Source organism: Akebia trifoliata, chromosome 1, assembly GCF_017979445.1.
Source record: "Akebia trifoliata isolate Shusen 1 chromosome 1, ASM1797944v1, whole genome shotgun sequence".
NCBI lineage: Eukaryota > Viridiplantae > Streptophyta > Magnoliopsida > Ranunculales > Lardizabalaceae > Akebia > Akebia trifoliata.
The window spans coordinates 24,380,110-24,400,492 of NC_141375.1; the positions used below are offsets into that span (position 1 = coordinate 24,380,110).

The 20,383-nt window shown below is 35.4% G+C and overlaps 2 protein-coding genes across 3 annotated transcripts; both read right to left on the reverse strand.

The window, feature by feature from the left end:
- Window positions 1-205: 205 nt before the first annotated feature.
- Window positions 206-9,021, reverse strand: LOC147411137 (UDP-Glycosyltransferase superfamily protein). Of its 2 annotated transcripts, none has more exons than XM_086444908.1 (9): window positions 8,866-9,021; window positions 7,709-7,807; window positions 6,483-6,599; window positions 3,546-3,739; window positions 3,353-3,458; window positions 2,668-2,815; window positions 2,391-2,530; window positions 1,130-1,296; window positions 206-1,043 (listed from the first exon to the last, which is right to left on the reverse strand). In XM_086444908.1, the coding sequence occupies exons 2-9, from the start codon at window positions 7,773-7,775 to the stop codon at window positions 750-752; spliced, it is 1,233 nt and encodes a 410-aa protein (XP_086301034.1). In that variant the 5' UTR covers window positions 7,776-7,807; window positions 8,866-9,021; the 3' UTR covers window positions 206-749. The 2 variants fall into 2 exon arrangements, with proteins under 2 accessions (XP_086301034.1, XP_086301042.1); XM_086444916.1 differs by having other exon boundaries at window positions 7,709-7,810; window positions 8,866-9,001.
- Window positions 9,022-11,904: 2,883 nt separating this feature from the next.
- LOC147411138 (shaggy-related protein kinase eta-like) lies at window positions 11,905-20,127 on the reverse strand. Its single transcript, XM_086444929.1, has 11 exons — window positions 19,971-20,127; window positions 18,734-18,826; window positions 17,662-17,994; window positions 17,506-17,580; window positions 17,370-17,426; window positions 15,983-16,123; window positions 15,819-15,869; window positions 15,533-15,628; window positions 14,801-14,884; window positions 14,482-14,583; window positions 11,905-12,473 (listed from the first exon to the last, which is right to left on the reverse strand). The coding sequence occupies exons 1-11, from the start codon at window positions 20,061-20,063 to the stop codon at window positions 12,399-12,401; spliced, it is 1,200 nt and encodes a 399-aa protein (XP_086301055.1). The 5' UTR covers window positions 20,064-20,127; the 3' UTR covers window positions 11,905-12,398.
- Window positions 20,128-20,383: the final 256 nt, after the last annotated feature.

A 20,383-nucleotide genomic window follows, 5' to 3' on the forward strand; every position in this document is an offset into this window, starting at 1 on the left:
TTATTTATGTTCAATTATACATGAACAATGAGAAATTGGTAAGAATATGTCCCACATAATTAATGTTGGGCTTAATAAATTATGAGAATATTGAATTTGATGAAATGGAAAAATAAAATAAAAAATGATGAATAGCTATAATAAAAAAAAAGAAAATAAAAAGAGTTCATGCGCAGTGAATCGACATAGCACATGATTCCAACCGTTTAAACACAAAATCCAATGATTGAGATTTATCCTTGGGATAAGTATCTCCAAGATATGTGTTATCACGATACACATAAATCTTAACTAGTAAATGGCTGGGGTCATGATTTTTCTCATGAGTCATTCTCATTAGTCAACCAATCCCAACCCTTTTATTTTATACTATAAATTGTCTTGAATGACTTAATGAATGTATCTAAAGTTAATTGGTAACTTAAAAAAATTTATTTAGTAAAATTCCACTAAAAAATACTCACCCTAAACTCATTATAACATTAAAATTTTGAAGAGTAGGGGAAAAAAAGGACAATCCTAATTTGTATCTTAAAAGTGATTTCTTTATTGTATTGCTTCCATCGCGAGGGCTTCCTATGGAGGACATTGATGAGCCCTGCCTTCAATGGCTCGAACAACTTACAAAACCATAAAAACCGTAGTTTCTCATTGAAGAAAATCTCAGGCACATGCAATACAGCTCCTCTGCATCTCAGCTATCAAATCCAAATCTCTTCATTCATTCTTGTTGGCGGGTTAACCTTCTTTCACTCATTCTTTCCGCAAGCAACATCAACAAGAAATTGATTAAGCCGTTTCCCAAAAATCTTAGTAGAGAATGCATCGCTGACATGTCGCCGTGCTTCTCCACCCATCTTCTCTGCCATATGGGTATCACTAATAAGCTTGGCCATAGCCAATGAGAACTCCTGTGGGGTTGGTTCACAAAGAAACCCCGTGACCCCGTTCTTGATAGTCTCCATAGGGCCACCACTGTTGCATGCAATAACAGGCTTCCGAGCTGCCATTGCCTCCAAGGGAACGATCCCAAAGTGCTCTTCCTACATAATTTCAATTAAAAGATTTCATTCTTTCGAACTTTTTTTTTTTATCTGATAAATTGAGAGAATATTATATTTAATCTCACCTTCGGCGTATAAAGCACGCATAAGCATTGTGAGAGGAGCATATTTCGTTCTGAAGTTGAACAGGAAGTGATGAAGTTAACACGATTGGCAACTCCTTTGCTTTCTGCCAAGCTTTTAAGTTCCTCGAGATACTCCACATTCTCCCGTAGGCGTTTATCGAAGCCACCTGTAATAATTAATAGAGAAATATGAAACGGAAAATCTCATGTTACATCAAATGCAAATCTACATAGAGAAACATTCATCGTGCAATTCATGTGTAAGTGATGAAGTTAACCCTCCTATGCATGCTATCCACAAAATCACCTAGTTTTTGGATGAAATCTACATGAACAAATGCATTGGTTTTGGACCACCCCATCAATTGATTTCTGAGGTAAGAGATATTCTAGATAGATTGAGAAAAAAAGAACGAGTGAAAAAATGCAAGAAATGGGATCAGGAATGCCTCATTTCATCATGTAGGAATACTGTAGGGAAATAAGACTCCATAAAAATAAGGGCTTGATTTTTCAGGTGTACAGATTTTTACTAAGAGGTGATTTTCTAACTCCCCCTCTCACAAACGCCCTCTGACATGGCATGGGCTAGAACCATAGATTTTTTCCTCGGGATACATAACTGTACATCCCCATAAATATGTCTAGTTGTGTATCCAGAGGAAAGAATCTATGGTTCTAGCACATGCCATGTCAGGGGGTATATGGGGGCATGTGTCCGAGTGGAGTGTCAGAAAATCATTATTCTTTTACTAATCATCTAATAAATTTTCCCCATAGCTATCAGAACTTTCCATGCTCTCAAAATCCAGAAGTTGCTATTTTAATGGGAAAAAAAGCGGCTATTTTATGAATTTTGCAAGTATCCTTTCCATTCTCTCGAAATCCAGAAGCTGAGATTTAATGAATTTCCACAGTGAAGTTGAAGATGTATTGATCTAATATTGCATTCTAAGGACCCACTTTTTGTAAAAGGGATTTTTTTATTTTTGCTAGGAATGCAAGATTTGAGGTCAGTTATTAGTAGGTGAAGGCAGGTTATGAACCCAGGTCTTGGTATCAACAATCACAGAATTTACCCGACTTAGGAAAGTTGCCCCTTCTTATAAAAGGGAATATCGCATTGAAACTCAATATTTAAGTAAAACTTCTGGTTAGTATATATCGATACACAACCAACCTAAACAAATCATAATGACAAAACAGTCAACCCCAGACTTGTACTCGGCATGAATAAGCAAAATAACCAAAGATAGTTTACCTGCAATGGTCAGGGAAACCTTGGCCAAATCATGACCTTGAAGAACATCTCCTTCAAATGCATGAAGCATTGCAAATGATGAAATTGCTAAATCAATGTTCTTTTTCCTTTCAAAACGGTTGATCGAGAGAAAATTCAAGCTGGACAAAAGAAACATAAAATCAGATATGTTAAATCCAAAAAGTGCACTTAAAAAAACTATATCATATAGAAACCAATTTGTTTTAAAGATTTTACGAGCAAGCTAAGCCCTATAAGATACAAGCATGTTGATTACTTATAAGCAGAGGGTTCATCGAACTGCCCCACATTAACTGCCGGGTAAAGAACTGAAGGGTGGATTCCTTGCACATTAAGACGCTTGAATGTGTTAGCAAAAGTAGATGCCGTAAATCTACTGTTAACAAGAATCAAATCTGCCATCCCTGCGGATTTCAGAAGCAATCTAATCAGAAACTTGAGCTCATGTAGAATAGATAAAGATTATTAAATGCTATGCCATTTCCTGTGAAGATGGAGAAAAGTGGGACACAAATCATGGTTTCAAAACTCGGTTTGACCTCTCAACTTGTTCATGGACAAGACTGAGTTGTCTCGGATGAGATAATCCATTTAACTCGGTTTACAATTATTTATTCATAAATATTTATATGAAAATAATTATAATTTAAAAAAATAAAATAAGGTAGATTAGAAAATGTTTACTAATAAAATCATATTTTATTAATATAATAATTATTTTAATTAAAATATTAAAATCCCAGTTGAATTGGCCAAGATTTTCACAATATCGTCCGAGTATCTCGTTTGTCTCACGAGATTTTGCACATGTGAGACACAATGGCTATCCGTCTCGTTCATGGACGATACCGAGATGACTTGCCCAAGTCATCTCGGTCTCAAATGAGATTTAAAACCATGACACAAATCAGGGGGGGGGGGGGGGGGGGGGGGAATCAGACCAGTAGTTGCTTCTTCAACCATGTCAATTGGTTTTCGATATATCTTCCTCAGAAAAGTAGAATGTTGTGCCAGCAACAAATCGGGAAAATGGCAATAGAAGACAACCTGGAGAGAAAATGGGTTAAATGAAACAATCCTTCTCACTACAATGCACCATTAAGATCCAACTTAGCCAAAACGAAATGGAATTACTTTTGTCAACTTCTTAGTTTTCATCAAAGGAATGATGACAGAGACTTGGTCAGCCAATATAGCATCAAACGATGGCCACAAGAGTAGCACACAGAGAGAAACGAAGATACATCGCAAATACGCACACAAAGCATGGAAATGATAGAATATATGTCGGGGTAGGAAGCTGCCGTATACTTTGACTGGAAAGGTACCTGGAAAACATACACGTCAACATTTCATGACTACCATGAACCATAACAATCAAGAACAAGCAATATATATAGTGGAGCGTTTGGAGGCCTAAAGAGAGCCAAACATTTTTCAATATGTGGGCTGGAAGTTTCAGAATGGGCAGTGATTTTTTTTTTTTAAGGATGATCTCTATGGTGAGGAGTTCATCCTCACAAAAAATCAGCCCATTCTTAAACTTCTACCCCAGTTTACAAGTCGAAAAGTCGTGGACCATCAATTATTTGTAAGCCACATTTGATGGGGTTAGAAGTTTCAGAATGGGCTGATTTTTTGTGAGGATGATCCCCTCACCATAGAGATCATCCTCACAAAAAATCAGCTCATTCCAAAACTTCCAGCCCATATAGTGAAAAATGTTTGGCTCTCTTTAGGGCCTCTGAACGCTTTCCATATATATACACAAGTTTGTAGTCCACATGTTTCACAATATCATAGAACATTCTTGATACCCACTAAAATATATAAGATTGCTGAGCAGGACATGCAAAAGTTATCAGTCAGAATATTGTCTACTCATGCAGCAAGGGCAAACTAATCATTTCTCATTGAGGCTTCTCTTTTTCTTTTTTGCCGTTACTAATGGAATACATTTTTGTATGGAAAGTCATACTAATGGAATACTTGTATAGTTGTATTTAGGGTAAGACGGGATGAAAAATATAAATATAAACTAACGATTAAAAGAGACGTATTGGGCTTCTGCTGAATGTTAGGCAGTCAGGAAGCATCATGTTAATAAATTGACCATAGCATAAATGAATGAATGGAAAGACTATGATTAGAAATGTACGCATTTGAGAAAATGCATAACCTCCAATAGGCGATAAACTATGAGAAAATCGAATTCAGCGAAGGCCAATTACAGCCCCAGTTAGAAGAAAGAAATATTAAAGCCTAAAGAATGTACATTGCGATGGTAAAAGTGGATATGAACACACTTTCAATAACAGAAAACGTGGCCCGAACAGAATGGAATGGAAGAACAGGATTTGATTAGCCAACCCCAAATCCTTGGGATAAGGTTTTGATGATGAAGATGTATTAGGCTTCGCGCTTATGATATTAGTATAATGATCGGAAAAATGTAAAATTACATCTACTTTGTAGCAACACAGCAGATTTTAGGTATCTAGCCATGTCATTGCATAAACATGCGTCGACACATCCCAGAATATGGGAGTGTCATCATTTCATTACCAGTCAAATGATAATCTTCCCTCTTAAATTTAAAGTATTGGATTGCTCTCTGATGTATAGAAATGTTCTCTCAAGTGTAGTCAAAAGGGTTGGGCAAAATTTGGTGATAGGGGTCCTTTAGGTGAGGCGACACCTAAGTAAAGCCTAACTGTAGCCTGGACAATGAGATATAGCTAATTATTTATTTCAAAAAAAAAAAATATTAGAATAAATAAACAAAAAAAAAAAAAAAACATATATTTATAAGATGGTAGTAAGACCAAGGGCCTGTGTGGATACACCTTTCCGTGCAAGAGCAAAAGGTCAATCTCACCCCGCAAGAGCAAAAAATCTCTCCGCAGAAGAACAGGTTCTTAGAGCTTCTCAACAAAGTGTAAAAAACCTCTCCCCGCAAGAGCAAAAATCTCTCTGCGTAAGAGCAAAAACCTATCCAAACGTTTGCTAGCTCCCCGCAGGAGCAGAAGTCGTCAAGAAGCTCTATCCAAACGCTGTGCAACATGCTTTATAGAGCTGAATTTCCAGCAATTATGAAACAATATGATCACAGATTTAGAGTACGAAAAATAAAGATGTTGAGATGGATGAGAGGAAAGGCCAACAAAGATGAAATTAGAAATGAAAAATTCATGAAGAAGTAGTAGTAACCTCAGTAGGTGAAAACAAAGGAAAAGTCGATTGAGATGGCTTGGTCATATTTAACGAAGACCAATGGAAGTCCCAATTAGAACTGTGCAGGTCCAGAGTTGTAAAAGAGCGAGAGTAAAACCAACAGGATCGTGTGTTAAAGCATTGAGAGCAAATTTGAAGGCACTTGAATTAACAGAAGACATGGTTATAAATATAATAGAATGGAGGAATGTGATTCATTCAACTGGCACAAATAAGGCTTTGACAATAATGATTGATTTTACATCCAAATATTTATAGACTTTGGACACATATATGGATGACCAATCTAACTAGTTTGGATAAATTTTGCAAAATGGTATATGTTGAAGTCTACTTCCAAAATAATAAATAAATAAATAAAAATAGCAAATCAACATGTCTACCAATGGATGACCAATCTAACTGGATTTGATAAATTTCACAAATGGTGGGTGTCAAAGTCTACCTTCAAAATAAAAGAAAAAAAAAATACATAGCAAATCAAAGCTGCTACTGCTACTACTACTGCTCCTCCTACCACCACCACCGCTACTACTACAACTTTTGGAAGGTCTATAACCAAATATGTAGACTTTAGGTGGATGACCAATCTAACTGGATCTGATCACATTTTACAAATGTTACTTTTTTTTTTTAAATGTAATTCAAACATAACCAAAACATCAAATTATAATACTTGTCTATGGATCTGTGGTTTCTCCAATGTGTTTTGCCATAACCTAGTGTGCACTTGTCCTTGAAATTCTTTCATAGGCTGTATCAAGCATTCACTAGCTCACCCCTTCTCAAAACAAGCCACTATAACCAATTCATTAAACAAAGAATGAAAATTCTCACCAGAAAGAGTCTCCTCGAAACACCGATTTTTGTCATGATGTGCAGTGAAAATATGAACATTGTGCCCTAGTGAAGCAAGTTCAACAGCAGCATCAACGATTAACCTTTCAGCTCCACCTATACATCAACATTAGAGATTTTAAAACCAAAGGCCATTCATCCAAAAAAAAATAACATAAAAGATTTCCAGAAGCAACAAAACAATTGAAAAGGCAGTTTCTCTTTTATATATAAGGGTAACTAAAACTAGAAATCAAAGATTGACCCAAAAAAACACCACAAGTACATCCATCTATGAATCAATTTAATCAACCATCCTTCCTGTTACGAAAAGTAAAATAATCTGGAATGTCACAGAGCTCACTGGAATGTCACAGAAGAAGATAGGATGGAGTGGACCCGTACCAAAAGAGCAAACTTCGCTATTAATTCATTGGCTCAGGCACTCACGGAGCTTAACAACTTCCTAATCTATTCCCTTTGGCTACCATTTGGGGTTCTAAAGCTCCTTCTATGGTTCGTTTTTTTTTTTTCATTTGGCTAGCTACTTTGAATAAATTACCCACGCTTGATCTTCTTATTTCTCATGGTTTTGTGACACCCAATTGTTGTGCTCTTTGTCTAGCCAGTGGTGAATCCGTTGATCATATCTTACTTTACTATGAGGTGTCCTCCACCCTTTGGAGTCATTTCTTTAGTTTTTTTAGGATTTCTTAGGTTATAATTCAGCTTTGATAGCTTCCATTTTCATAGTCAATTGTCAAGAAGCCTCCAACCCATTCCATGAAGGAGCTAGCTAACAAAAATAGCAGCAAAGGTAGATAGAACCGCAGAGACAAAGATGGCATCTAAGCCAGCATCCCGACCAGCAGAGACAAAAGCATAGGTCTTAATAGTAGAGGTTCTGAAAGAAATATAAGATTGGGGAATTTGGTTGGAAAGGAATGGGAGAATCTTTAGAAGGGCGACCTCAAACTTTCATGAGATTACCTTGAATATTTTGGGAATTTTATTTTTTTGGTGTAAGTTGTACCCTGACTTTAAATGGGGTATTCTATTAAGACTTTGTCTTCAGGTGGGAAGCTTTGACAGATTGTTAGGAGCTTCTTGGGTTGGTCACCTTGACCGCCTTGTAAGTCTCTATTGTATTTTTTCCCCTCATAAATGAATTTATATTTATCAAAAAAAAAAAAATTCTGAAAGAGAGATTGAGATGCTGATAGAACCTATTCCAAGATCAGGATGAACAATGGCAATGTTCAATTTTGATCTTCCTACTTTCCCCTTGTCCATGTTCTGTTTAGCTCAAGTCCACCAACCAAGAACTGCTGCCAAACAAAGCTCAGTGAAGATTTATTAAGAAAAAAAAAAAAAAAAAGACGATTCAATGCACATGTCAAGTGTAAGGAGAGGTCTAACTAAAATAAATGTTATACTCAGAAAGGAGTGTAAATTAACTACAAGACAATTTCAATTGGAATTCTTTATTAAATCTATTGGCTTTACTTTTAAGGCGGAAGCAACTTCTACTATATTTGGAATAGCTTTTGACTTCTTCCTTGTGAAGGGTTAAAAGATAGGTAATATCAATCTAAGGAACAGCACCCCAACTGACTCCCTCCAAGTACAATGGGTTTGGACAAATACAAAATGTCCACCAAAAATTAATTCACTTATATATTGCAGAAATTCTAATGAAATTGGAGGAAAAAATAAAAAACAATGCAACCATGAGATAGAGATAGAGAGATTTATAATAGTTAAGGGCAGTAAGACTTGGATTTATGACCATGAAAACAATCTCAATGTGATTTATATATAAATTTTTTGGTATAAAAAATAACTATTTCAAATCCAACAGAAGAACATAAAACAAGATGCAAATTATAAAAAAGCAACAACTCCAACATAGAACTAAACATTTCAAACAAAGAAAAAAGAGATCTTTTCAACTAAGTAACTAAAAAATGAATCTTCAGATCAAAGAGACTTATAATTAAAAAGAAAATCCAAACTCAAAATCGAAAGAAAAAAAAAATACTGACAAAACAAATGAGAAATTTAACCAAAAAGGATTCTCTTTCTCTCTCAAGAAAATCCAGAAATTTCCATCTCAATTTGAAAGAATTAAGCCGAACCCAATTCAAAATTCCTAATTTTACAGATTATTCTTTCATTAATTAATCCCAAAAAAATTATATCTCAAATGCAAAATTAAGCCAAACCCTGTTCCATAATTTCCCATTTTTACTCCTCGGCAAAGAATCCAAACAATAACCTTAAATTTGAACAGGACCTAAAACGCAAATGGTTGAAACTAGAAACGACTGAACGATTTTTTTTTTTTTTTTGCTTAAATGGGGAGAAACGAAGTGAAACAGACCTGAGATGAAAGCTTTGTCGAATTTAGGGTTCGAAGAAAGGAGACTTCAGAGAGAACGAGCCTGCTTGACTCCTTGCATGGGATAGATCGGGAACTTTCTTCTGAAAAATATTGAGAACTGCTATTTGTTATTGACACCTCAACTTTTATTATCGGGTGCCAATAGCAGCTCTCAAAATGTTATGGATGATTTAGACATGACCCCTCCACATTTTTGTGAATATTAGAGATACCCCTGTGGTTTCAAATTGATGTCATACCCCCCTGATCTTGGTCTTCTTCCCTGAGATTAATATAAATGATCTAAATGCCCTCGCCTTCATCCTCTAGCAGAAAATCCTTTGATTTTCTTAGAAAACCAGTTATCTTCAACCTTCGATTCTCAAATAAAATAAATTTTTTTAAGAAGTAGAAGGATGGATTTTGGTAGAAAAGCCAAAGATTTCTTCTTACCTTTGAAGATAAGGTTGAATAGATTAAAATTAATTTACCCCTAAGATGTAAAGATGAGGAATATTTGGGGACTCTCTTAAGTCAAGAGGTATGTCATTAGTTTCAAAACATAAGGGTATCTCTAATATTGATCAAAACATGGAGTTCGAGGGATATATCTAAATTACCAAACTATTATTTTGGTTAGGAACATCGAGATGGTTTTAATAAGTAGGATTTTGGTATCAGATTGATGGAAACAATTGAATGCATTGAATAATGCTTTGATCAAAATATTTAAAAGGAAATGTTCTCGTCTAATGCTTCGTATTTTTGGAGTCATATCTAGTATTGAGATATTACCTCGATTTAATATTGCTCTTGAACTCAAACTTGCGTGGACTAATGTGCTTTACCCCTAGATGTATAGTCAATTACTACGCCTCAAGCGCATTTCAGGGAGAACCAGCTAGCTTTGGGTTCATGTGGCATCTCAACTATAACCACAACTAGTCCGCTAATTCCTCAATATTAGTCGGTTTGGACCTCATTTAATTTCACCCAAATTTCACCCTAATCATATATAGATCACCCAAGTACAAGTCCATAAGCAATGACAATTGTATGAGAGATTTTACCATCCACCAATACTTTTATTTTTTCTATAATATCTTTAATTTTTGTATTTTAATATAAAAAAATGTGGAGGGATAAAATCGTCTCCCATCTAAATCGAATCGCACCATTGACACGTATCTCGATCACGATTTGGACTCGTATTTTGTTCGTACACAATTAACGGAGGCTTCCCCGACATATGTTGCAAAGTCTCCAATAACATGCTCTTACTTCATCTTTCCCTTAATAAGTCAACAAGTTTGGTGCTTTTCGATCCCCAGTTGCTATGGGGACGAGACGACGTGACATACTATGATCACGTACAGAAGTGCTGCCCTTCAACTCGGCAATATGGAACCTCTCAACAGCTCCTATTCTTTTATGGGATCTTATCGGGATAGGTTATCATTATGTCATGTGTTTATAGGGAGGTGAACTAAAGACTTCTTATACAAATTGTAGAGGTCAATTTTGTGATAAATCTACCTCGATCACGATTTCACCATTAAATCTACAAAATAATTTAAAAATCAAAAAATAAAGAAGACAAATATTTTTTATATGATTCAAGAAACGCACCTACATTTATGGGCTCAAAGAGCCATTTCACTATAAATCTGACAATTACATAAATTCTTCTTAATTTTTTCCTCTCCCTCCCCTCTTTTTTTCACAATAACCTTAACCCTAATTAAATTTTACTTAAATTATAATTTACACAATTATACTTTAACTAAATTAGTAATTACATAAAAAAGGGAAGAATCCTATTAAAATAGAATTTAAGAGGATTCTTCCCTAAAAGATAGAATCTTCTTCAAATGATATCACATGTTTATTTCGAGATGTACGCTAACGATGCAAATAAACGATTTAAATGGAAGATAATTTTATCCCTTCACAAAATATAAAAATATTTTGATATTTATATAATAACACTTTGATAAATATTAAATCTCTTTGGTATTTTTGTAGAAGTATTTCTAACATTTATTATATTAATATTTATTACATTAGTAGGGAAAGACCACCCTTTTTTTTTTTTTTTTTTTTTTTTTTTTTAAGGAGTCGTGATAATCTAACTCCCCTTCATGTGACATGTACATAGAATCATGAATTTTTCTCGAGATACACAATTACACATTTTCATAAACATATGCATTTGGGATTTTTTAGCACGTAGAAGCATGTCAGAGAGGGAGTTAGAAAATCATTATTCTTTTTTAATCATTATAAAAGATGAATATTTAATATTCAAATGACCGAAACACCCTAACCTTTTTCACTTAAAATAAAAAACAAAGTGGCCTTAGTGGGTACATATATCATCGAGAAGGCCTTAGTAGTTGTAGCAAGATCTCAAGATCATCCAATCAATGTCCATGAGGAGATCTCCCCTCAAGACTTGGATTTGTTCACACCTAAATAATAAATCAAATAAAAAATGCACTACTAAATTCTTTTGAAATGCTAATGATAATTTTGTCTGGAGCATGTTATTTCCCTTCAAAATAAAGCTCAGCTATCATCATCAACTGCTAGATTTTATTTTTGTTCAGTATTCATTAAAGCAAAAGATTTTAGAGCCTGTGTTAGGAAACAATCTGGCCATCATCATCACCTACCACAAACCTGAAATCTCAGATCCTATAAATTTAAAAGAGTCCAACCATCCTTACTAAGATAGTGAGGAAAAAAGGCTTTACCAAGTCTCATCCAATATAAACAAGACCTTGGAATGCATAAAACAAGACCTCAAGATTTGTTACGAATCCTCTGTTGAAACCCGCAGCCATTTACAGGTGGATATCGTAACATTAATGCTGCACATGAAAATATTCAATGAACACACCTGGATAGCAGCACATATCAGATCAAGCTTGGAAATCTCTACGTGAGACAACACGTGTTCCCAAAGCTAATATTGGAGAAATTGACTCAAAAACACATTGCACAAAATCAGAGCAAGATTCAAACCATACCCTCCCCTTCAGAAAGTACAAATGCCTGTATTAATAATGACTGAAGAAGAAAGAAATCGAAGAACAGAGGAGCGCAAACCTTTACAAATCATCCTCCACAAACAAAAGTGGAAAAAGTCTGTTAAGTGAACACACTCAACTAACTTTTGCTCCCCACACCTTCCTTTTCAGCCTTGCCCCACCCCCACCACCACCACCACCACCACTACCAACGGTCCCCATTCTTTCTTCTATAACAGCTTTTTTGATCAGTCTGACTGATATTATCTTTATGATCAAACAATATACAAAAGCAGGAAACATTTTTGTAGAACGTAGTAAACAAAAGCACCAAATTCCAGAAGGCCCAGCATTCCAGCCACTATAACTGCTGAGCTAGAAAAACTGCTGGTCGGACCTGAATGAATCATATATGATGATTTAACCACAAAGAGAGAGAGAAAGAGAGAGGAAGCACTTTGCTTTGCATCCATCAAGTACATGCCAGGTTTCTGTCTTCATTTACGAGCCCACCAGATGCCGTCTCATGTGCTCAGGTATCAGCTTGTTGATTAGCTCCAGTGAAGCTCCAGATAACTGAAATAAAAAAAACGAAGTGAAAAAAGGTCAATTTTCTAACTAATTGCGTCCACGTGTTCACATGTGTGCATGCATGCCAATGCAATCATATATATACTATTATATCGACAGAAGGCAGAGTAGAGAAGTGGTTTGACACCAAAATTTGAGTGGTCATAATGCTCCCACTTTTATATTTAAATTTAATATAATCAGTCATTTTGGTATATAAAAAAAGCCCAAGAAAATTGTAACAACACTGTAATTACCTTGCTTAGTTTTCAAAATTACAAAAGTATGTTTTTTTTACAATGTATAATCTTTAAAAGCCCTTTAATCAATATTTTAAATTACAAATAAGCCCTTATGATACATGTGTGTTGCACATGCTATATATATAGGGTCCCGTTCAGCACCAAACATTTTGGCCAACATTTTAGCCAACCATTTTTGTCCTACATGGGTTAGAAGTTTTGGAATGGGTTGATTTTTGGTGAGGATGATCTCTACGGTGAGGAGATCATCCTCACCAAAAATCAGCCCATTCCAAAACTTCTAGCCCCATGTTTACAAGTTGAAAAATCATGGACCGTCCATTTTTTCTAAACCATTTTTGATGGGGTTAGAAGTTTTGGAATGGGCTGATTTTTGGTGATGATGAGATCTCCTCACCGTAAAGATCATCCTCGCCAAAAATCAGCCCATTCCAAAACTTCTAACCCATGTTTTGAAAAATGTTTTGCCAAAATGTTTGGTGCTGAACATTTCCCATATATATATATATATGAGTCAGGTTCAAGGGCCATATGAGAAAACATATGTAAAAACTTTCGTTTTTCAAAAAATTTTAAAATATGGGTTAGAAATTTTGGATTGAGCTGATTTTTTGTGAGGATGATCTCTATGATGGGAAGATCATCCAAAAAAAAAATCAGCCCAATCTGAAACTTCTAACCCCATTAAAAGTGATTTAGAATGTGGACCGTCGATTTTTTACCAATTTTTATCACTAATTTGTAAATCACTTTTGATGGATTTAGAAGTTTCTGATTGAGCTGATTTTTTGTGAGGATGATCTTTCCATCATAGTGACCATCCTTGCAAAAAATCAGCTCAATCCAAAACCTCTAACTCTTATTTTCAAAAACGAAAGTTTTTTCATATGTTTTCTCATATGACCCTTGAACCGCCCCCTATATATATATATATATATAGAGAGAGAGAGAGAGAGTTGGGATCCGTAGACTCGTGAAATGTGAACTCATGTTCACACACAATCCCTACCATGGATATGTGAGATCCATCTGTTTACATATGAAATCAACAGTGCAGATGTGTCAGGGTATTGACTTAATGGTGGTATTAAATACTTTTTTTATAAATGATATTAAATACTTCTTATTCAGATAAATCTTAATTTGTCCAATATCTTTCATATCCCTTCAGTCGTCAATTTCAGTACCGTTAGACTATATTTTCTAAATAATATATGAATGACTAACTGCAACCCTTTAAACACATAAGCAGGTGGAGGCTTCAATGTCCTAACCTAACCTTGTGAGCATACCTTCTTTAAATGAATACTAAAAACATATAGAGAAATGGTAATCAATATAAAACTTCAGAAAAAAAATTATGAGAAAAAACATTAACGGGAGGAAAGAGATGTTTCTATTGCCATTATTTAACGTGGAACAGCTTATTATCATATTTACCAAGAAGCTGGGAAAGCAAAATTATTTTTTTAAGAGGATGGTGCATCCAAGATATTGGATGCCTTTGTGAGGATCTGTCACTTTTTCTGGTTGCTTTCCTTGTATTCTTTTCTCAGTCATTCCTAGATAAAATATTTACTATAAGTAAAAACTCCTTTTAAACCGATAGAAAAAAGTGTGACTGCTACCAAAATCCACATGATACAATGATTGTGAGGACTTGAACAGGTTTAACCACACATGTGTGTGTGTGCAATCAACATGCAGCAATACTGAAAACAAAGAAAAGTTTCAATAGTTCTGAGGCATACTTCCTGTTTAAAATTGAAGAGAGGGGGCAAAGGACGACCATTTGGAAGGCGAGCATTGGGTTCCCGGAGCTCATCAAAGAAAGGGTGGGCACATGCTTCTAGCTGCAGTGACAAAATACAGGTCAGATGAAATGAAAACCAGAAATTTTGCTTTGGATGCAAAGAATATTAAAGTTGCAGCATATAGTAAATGAAAAAGCTTACACTACTGTAGTTGCTAAAATGGTGAAACACAAATATTTTTCTGGGCCAAAGCTATTTAGGACTATGAGCAAATTGGGGTCCTGATGTTCATAAAGCACAAGAAAATCAAACTCACCGCAGAGCAACGAAGACTTGGTGAATATTGGAGAAGCCTTGAAGCAAGATCAATTGCTTCTGGAGGCATCCTTTTGTGGAAAACCTGAATAAAAAAAACAGTAAAATATAAGGCAATCTAACACACAATCTGTAATGTTAGCACAATCATGAAAGTTAATGATTACCAAAATAAGCTACATCCATAGAATAAAATGAATTATAAAATGTTAATGGACATCTAAACTTGGACATAGAAACTAAAACCAGACTTCACCCTCCAAAAAAAAAAAAAAAAAAAGACTTCATTAATGAGGAGTAACTAACTTTCATACAATTTGAAACCCAAAACCAAAGGTCCAAATGAATAACTTCTTTGTTCAGTCTGAGTGTAATCACTTCTTTCTTTAACCAGTTTTGGTGATACCATTGACCCCACCACAAACACAAAGGGTGCCAATAACGTAAGCAAAAATATCCCTGTTATTCTGTTAAAACTATCGTATATTAGTAATGGTAATTCTTTGAGGCAGATATACAGCTTCAATCCCCAAAGAATGTTAAGCGTCAAAGAAAATGGGTTCCAACTATAAGTGTTAGAGAAAGCCTATATATCCATCCATTCAAGCATCATTCTCCATATCGTATCGATTTCTTCGAAATCATCGACTTATACCATAACTAAATTTTAAAACAATATTTCAATCTGAGAATAATAGGTATTTAAGAACAAAAAAATGCATGAAAACCATACCTTATGCCAAGGGTGGGCTTTTATCTGTGGAAACTTAAACTCCTTGTAATTTGGATTCATGCAACGAATTTCCTCCCGAGTTGGAGTACCAAGAACCTGTAAGAAGGCATCAAATAAGGTTGGTCCGCTGCTCGTCATGGATTGAATTCATGATCTCCATGGGTGGATACACACCAACCATCGGAGCTATCGATTAAATGTAGGAGATGTTAAATTAAGTAATCATATAGTTTCCAGTATATAACATCAAGTTTTAGCAACATCAATATGGATAAGGATGTTGTACCTTGATTATCTCAACAAGCTGGTCCACTGCGCTTTCTCCAGGAAACAATGGCTGAGACAATTATGAAATTGAAGTCAGCAAGAAAAATTACACAAACATATTGGATGTACATTTTTGAAAATTCTGGGGAAGAGCAGATATAAAATGCTTAGTAAATGGCAGACCTGGCCTAGAAGAAGCTCGGCAAGAACACAACCTGCTGACCAGATATCAATTGATGTTGTATATTCTGCAGCTCCAAATATGAGTTCTGGAGCCCGGTAGTACCGAGAACATATGTACGATATGTTTGTTTCGCCCTTGACCTGATGACAATTAATTCTTGGTAAAGACAAGAAATGTACTACAAAAAATATTTGGGTCATAATGTATGTTATTTTAAGAGCTCGTTGACATTTTATAATCTCCTACATAGTCTAAATCCATGTTCACCAAATAGTATAATCTATGATACTAGCAGCTGTTTAATTGCTGCATTGGCGTTGAGTGTGTATGAGAATGAAAGGCCAGTGACAATAAAAAGAATGAACATAAAGAAGGGGAAAATTGCAAAAGACCTCAATTTCTCACTATTTTGACGATTTACAAGCTTTTGAGGTGCAAACAAGCAGGGACTTGTATGTTAAATATGCGTCGGTGCTGGTATTTGGTTCTCGGATTCTTGGGATTCTTGGGAGACGAAAACAAGTGAGGTGGCAAAGGCGGTGGCGTGAGTGATGATAAAGGGCGTTCTTAAACTTGAGGTGGAAATGTATTTATTTATTTATTTTGATAGGTAAAGATAATTTCATTCATAAAAACAGAGATCGAGAAGACCAACGGAAAGAAAGAACAACAAACCTATCAAAAGGTGAACAAGTCGCCAAATAAAGAACAAACAGTACCCCATATCTACATTACACAGCCTATCCCAATTAAAAAGGAAATCTTCGGAAGAAAAAACCCCTAAACTCCTTAAACCTTTTACACTAAAAGAATAACAAAGCTAGGACCTCCAAAACCAACTCGTGCTCTTCATTCCTTTCCTTCCAAATCACCCAACAAACTGCGATGGCAACTAAAACCCTAAGGGTCCACTTTCCCTTGATAAAGAACTTCTCTCAAATTGTTCTTTTTTACTATTCAAACCCACCAAGCATTCTTAAACAAATGTGTTCACACATGTGTGCGAAAGACATTTGTTTAATGCCTTTTAGAAGGGAAAAAGAAGAAGGGTTCAGAAAGAAACAATAGAAAAGTTAACAAAAAATATTACAGCATAACTGATTCATCAATTACCCAAAAGGTGTTGCTTATTTAATTTTTTTAATAAAAAAAAAGGATTTGGGTAGTCACAAACTTCCGTAGCTAGTGGATATGTCAATGAATTAATGGGATGGCCCCCCATCCATGGACAACAAGAAGACTTGCTCGACAATCTATCATGCTCAGGAGTAATTCATTGAATCTTCCATCAAGCATGCATATAAAGAGACCAAATGGATGGCCGGTATTTAAATTTTTTTTTTTTTTTTGAAAAAAAGATTAGAGAAAACAAGGGGATGGACATACCAGAACTTTTGCACTTCCAAAGTCACAAAGCTTGACCTGGTGGGTTAGAGGATCAACCTGTAGAATGTCCAAAATGGATTAAGAAAAACATCCATATTTCCTCAATTAGAAATAGGACTCTCGAAGAAGTACTTACCAGAAGATTTTGAGGCTTGACATCCCTATGGGAAACTCCATGAACAGTGTGAATATAAGCTAGCCCCCTAAAAATCTGGAAAAACATTCACCATTTAGTAGCCGTACAAGAAGGATGGTGATACAAAATTAGCATAAGAAAGTCATTAATATCTACTTGGTATGTATAAAGTTTCACGTAGATGAGCGGCATCCTTTGATTGACATTGCTGTAGTGCTTCAGAACCCGATACACAGTTTCGGGGACGTACTCCATAACTAAATTGAGGAAAAGCTCATCTCTAGTTGTGGTAGAAAAGAAACAATGCTTTAGAGAAACCACATTTGGGTGATCCATTGAGCGCATCAACTGCAGTTCACGATTCTTATACCGCTTGTCCTGCAAGACCTTCTTTATAGCCACAGTTTCTCCAGTTTCCAAGCATTTAGCCTGAAAGACAATTCCAAATGATCCAGTCCCCACAACACGTTCCGCCATGTAACTGATGGTCTGCGAGAAGTCAGGACAAGATATGCCTCAACTTTCATAAATTAAAAAGGAAGAGAGAGAGAGAGAGAGATTGGCAACCCAACTTTTACCTATTACACCCCAATTAAAAATAAAGGAATGGTTGAGAATGAGTAAAATTTCGGTGCAGCCAATAGAAGCTCTCTTTCTCTGCAAGATTTCTATTTTTTGGATTTTGGATTTTATATGAGCCTAATCATAATTAATTGTTCACTACCGAAAGTGTTTGAACAAGTGATGTAATGTTTTGTAATGTCGAGATTATAATTTAAGCAAAACATTTGCAATGTTTGAAGAGTGTGATTTAATCTTTAATTGGGGTGTGATAAATAATTCAAGAAATTGGGGTATAATAAGTAAAAGTTGGCATGTAGCTCTCAAAAAAAAATACTCCGGAAATATCAGCACCAAGTGATTTCAAAACTCGTCCATAAACGAGATTGAGCCATCTATCAGCACCAAGTTTTCCAATACGTTTGAATTGTCTCGTTCAACAATGAAACAAATGAACCATGATTTTAAATTTCGTCCGATACGTTTGACTTGTCTATCCATCTCGTTAGTGGACGATACCGTGACGTATCGGACGAGTTGTCTAAAACCATGGCACCAACTCAATGTTCTAAAATATTGGCAATTGAGGTACATCTAACACACTTAGCATGCAGAGTTAAAAATATGTATCTGTAAGAACAGTTGATTAATAAGGTCCAGTTCTAACCTGCTTGGGTTCACCATTTTTACCTCCAATCGTGGTTGAAATGATATGACCAGTAACCTGATCGTTCCCCTCAACGACAGCCGCTGATACATCCTGGAACATACAACAACAACAACAACGAAAAAACTCAAAAGAATTGAACAAACGGCCTTTCTTTCCTCCAAAATAGATTCAGATAGCAGAGAAAAACAAAACAGCAACCCAAAAACGTATTAACTGACCATTATAGGGGAAATGGAATGGCTTCAACAATGAACCTATTAAATACAAATGGAGGATCGGTCAGATTAGGAAGATATGTAAATAAATGAGTGGAGATGAGACATGTAAAGGGGAGAGGTTCCAAGAAAGCATCAAAGTCTTGAAAGGTTGCAGATCAAACAAGAAAAGAACTGATGCAGACATGAAGGAAGAATCAAACACCAATCAATCTCCTGAACAAATCCAGACAAGATTGATGGACACGACATGAGAAAGGAAGCAAAATGTGAAATTTTGAAAAGCAATAAACGTCACAAAAGGGGAAAAAAAAAAAAAGTGAAGTGATGGGTGAAAAACACAAGCTGATGCTCCTCGCATGAAATCAAACACAAAAATCGCACAGATCAACAAAAACCTAGAGGAGAACCCGACTTAAGATCGAAGCAAAAGCAACAAGAAACGTATCTCAAATCAAAAATAAAAATATCTGGCTAAAAATTACCAAAAATCAACTAAAAATAGAAGAAATCACAGAACATAATCGATGATGAAGAAGAAACGAACAGATCAAGCAAAATATGAGAACATCGAGACCCTCACAAACCCTAGAGGACGCAAAATCACAAGGTTTCACCGTTAAAACGAGACATCAACGTTCATCCACGACATCACAGTGAAATCATCCTCGAACTAGAAAATATTTAAAGTTAAAGACAGAAAAACCAAATTTATCACCGGATGAAAAGCAAAAAACTGCCAAAATAAACAAAAAAGAGAGAAAATCGAAGAGTTATTTTCCGGAAAATTAAGAAAATCGAAGATTAATCCCTGCAATCTTGATTTTATCTCCGAAAAATAACAGAAGATCAGGGAGCCCGAAAAACACAACAGAAATGCGAAATACGGCCGGAATCGCAATAAAATAAAATTAAATTAAAAAAAAAAATCCTAATAAAGCCAGAATCTGCAAATCTAGCCGTAATCCATGGAATTTCACCGGAAATTTGGGAGAAAAATCAGAAAAAAATATATTTACCTTATCGTCTCCCATCTGCGACCTGCGAGACCCAATCTTCACTCCCTCATTCTCTAGCGGATGAGGCCCCATCGGCAACAAGGCCATGTGCATACAGGATACAGCTCTCTTCTCTCCTCAATTTTTTTCCGAATTTTTTTTTATGTCTTTTTTCCAAATATTTGCAAATTAATGAAAAAGATAAAAAATTATTATTTCGTACAAGTGTCTGTGTGAAATTACGAGAATGACCTCTAGAATGGAGACGGCAGCGTTGATCTAGCATTCTTAAAACAGTTGACTGATTTGACAAAATGCCCGACTTTTTAGGCTTGGGTGGTAGCTCCCGACAAAAGCTGACTCAATCACATGCTGTCGTTTTTTCACTTTCTTTAATAATTAATTAATTAAAGGAATTAACCTAACGTACTCTA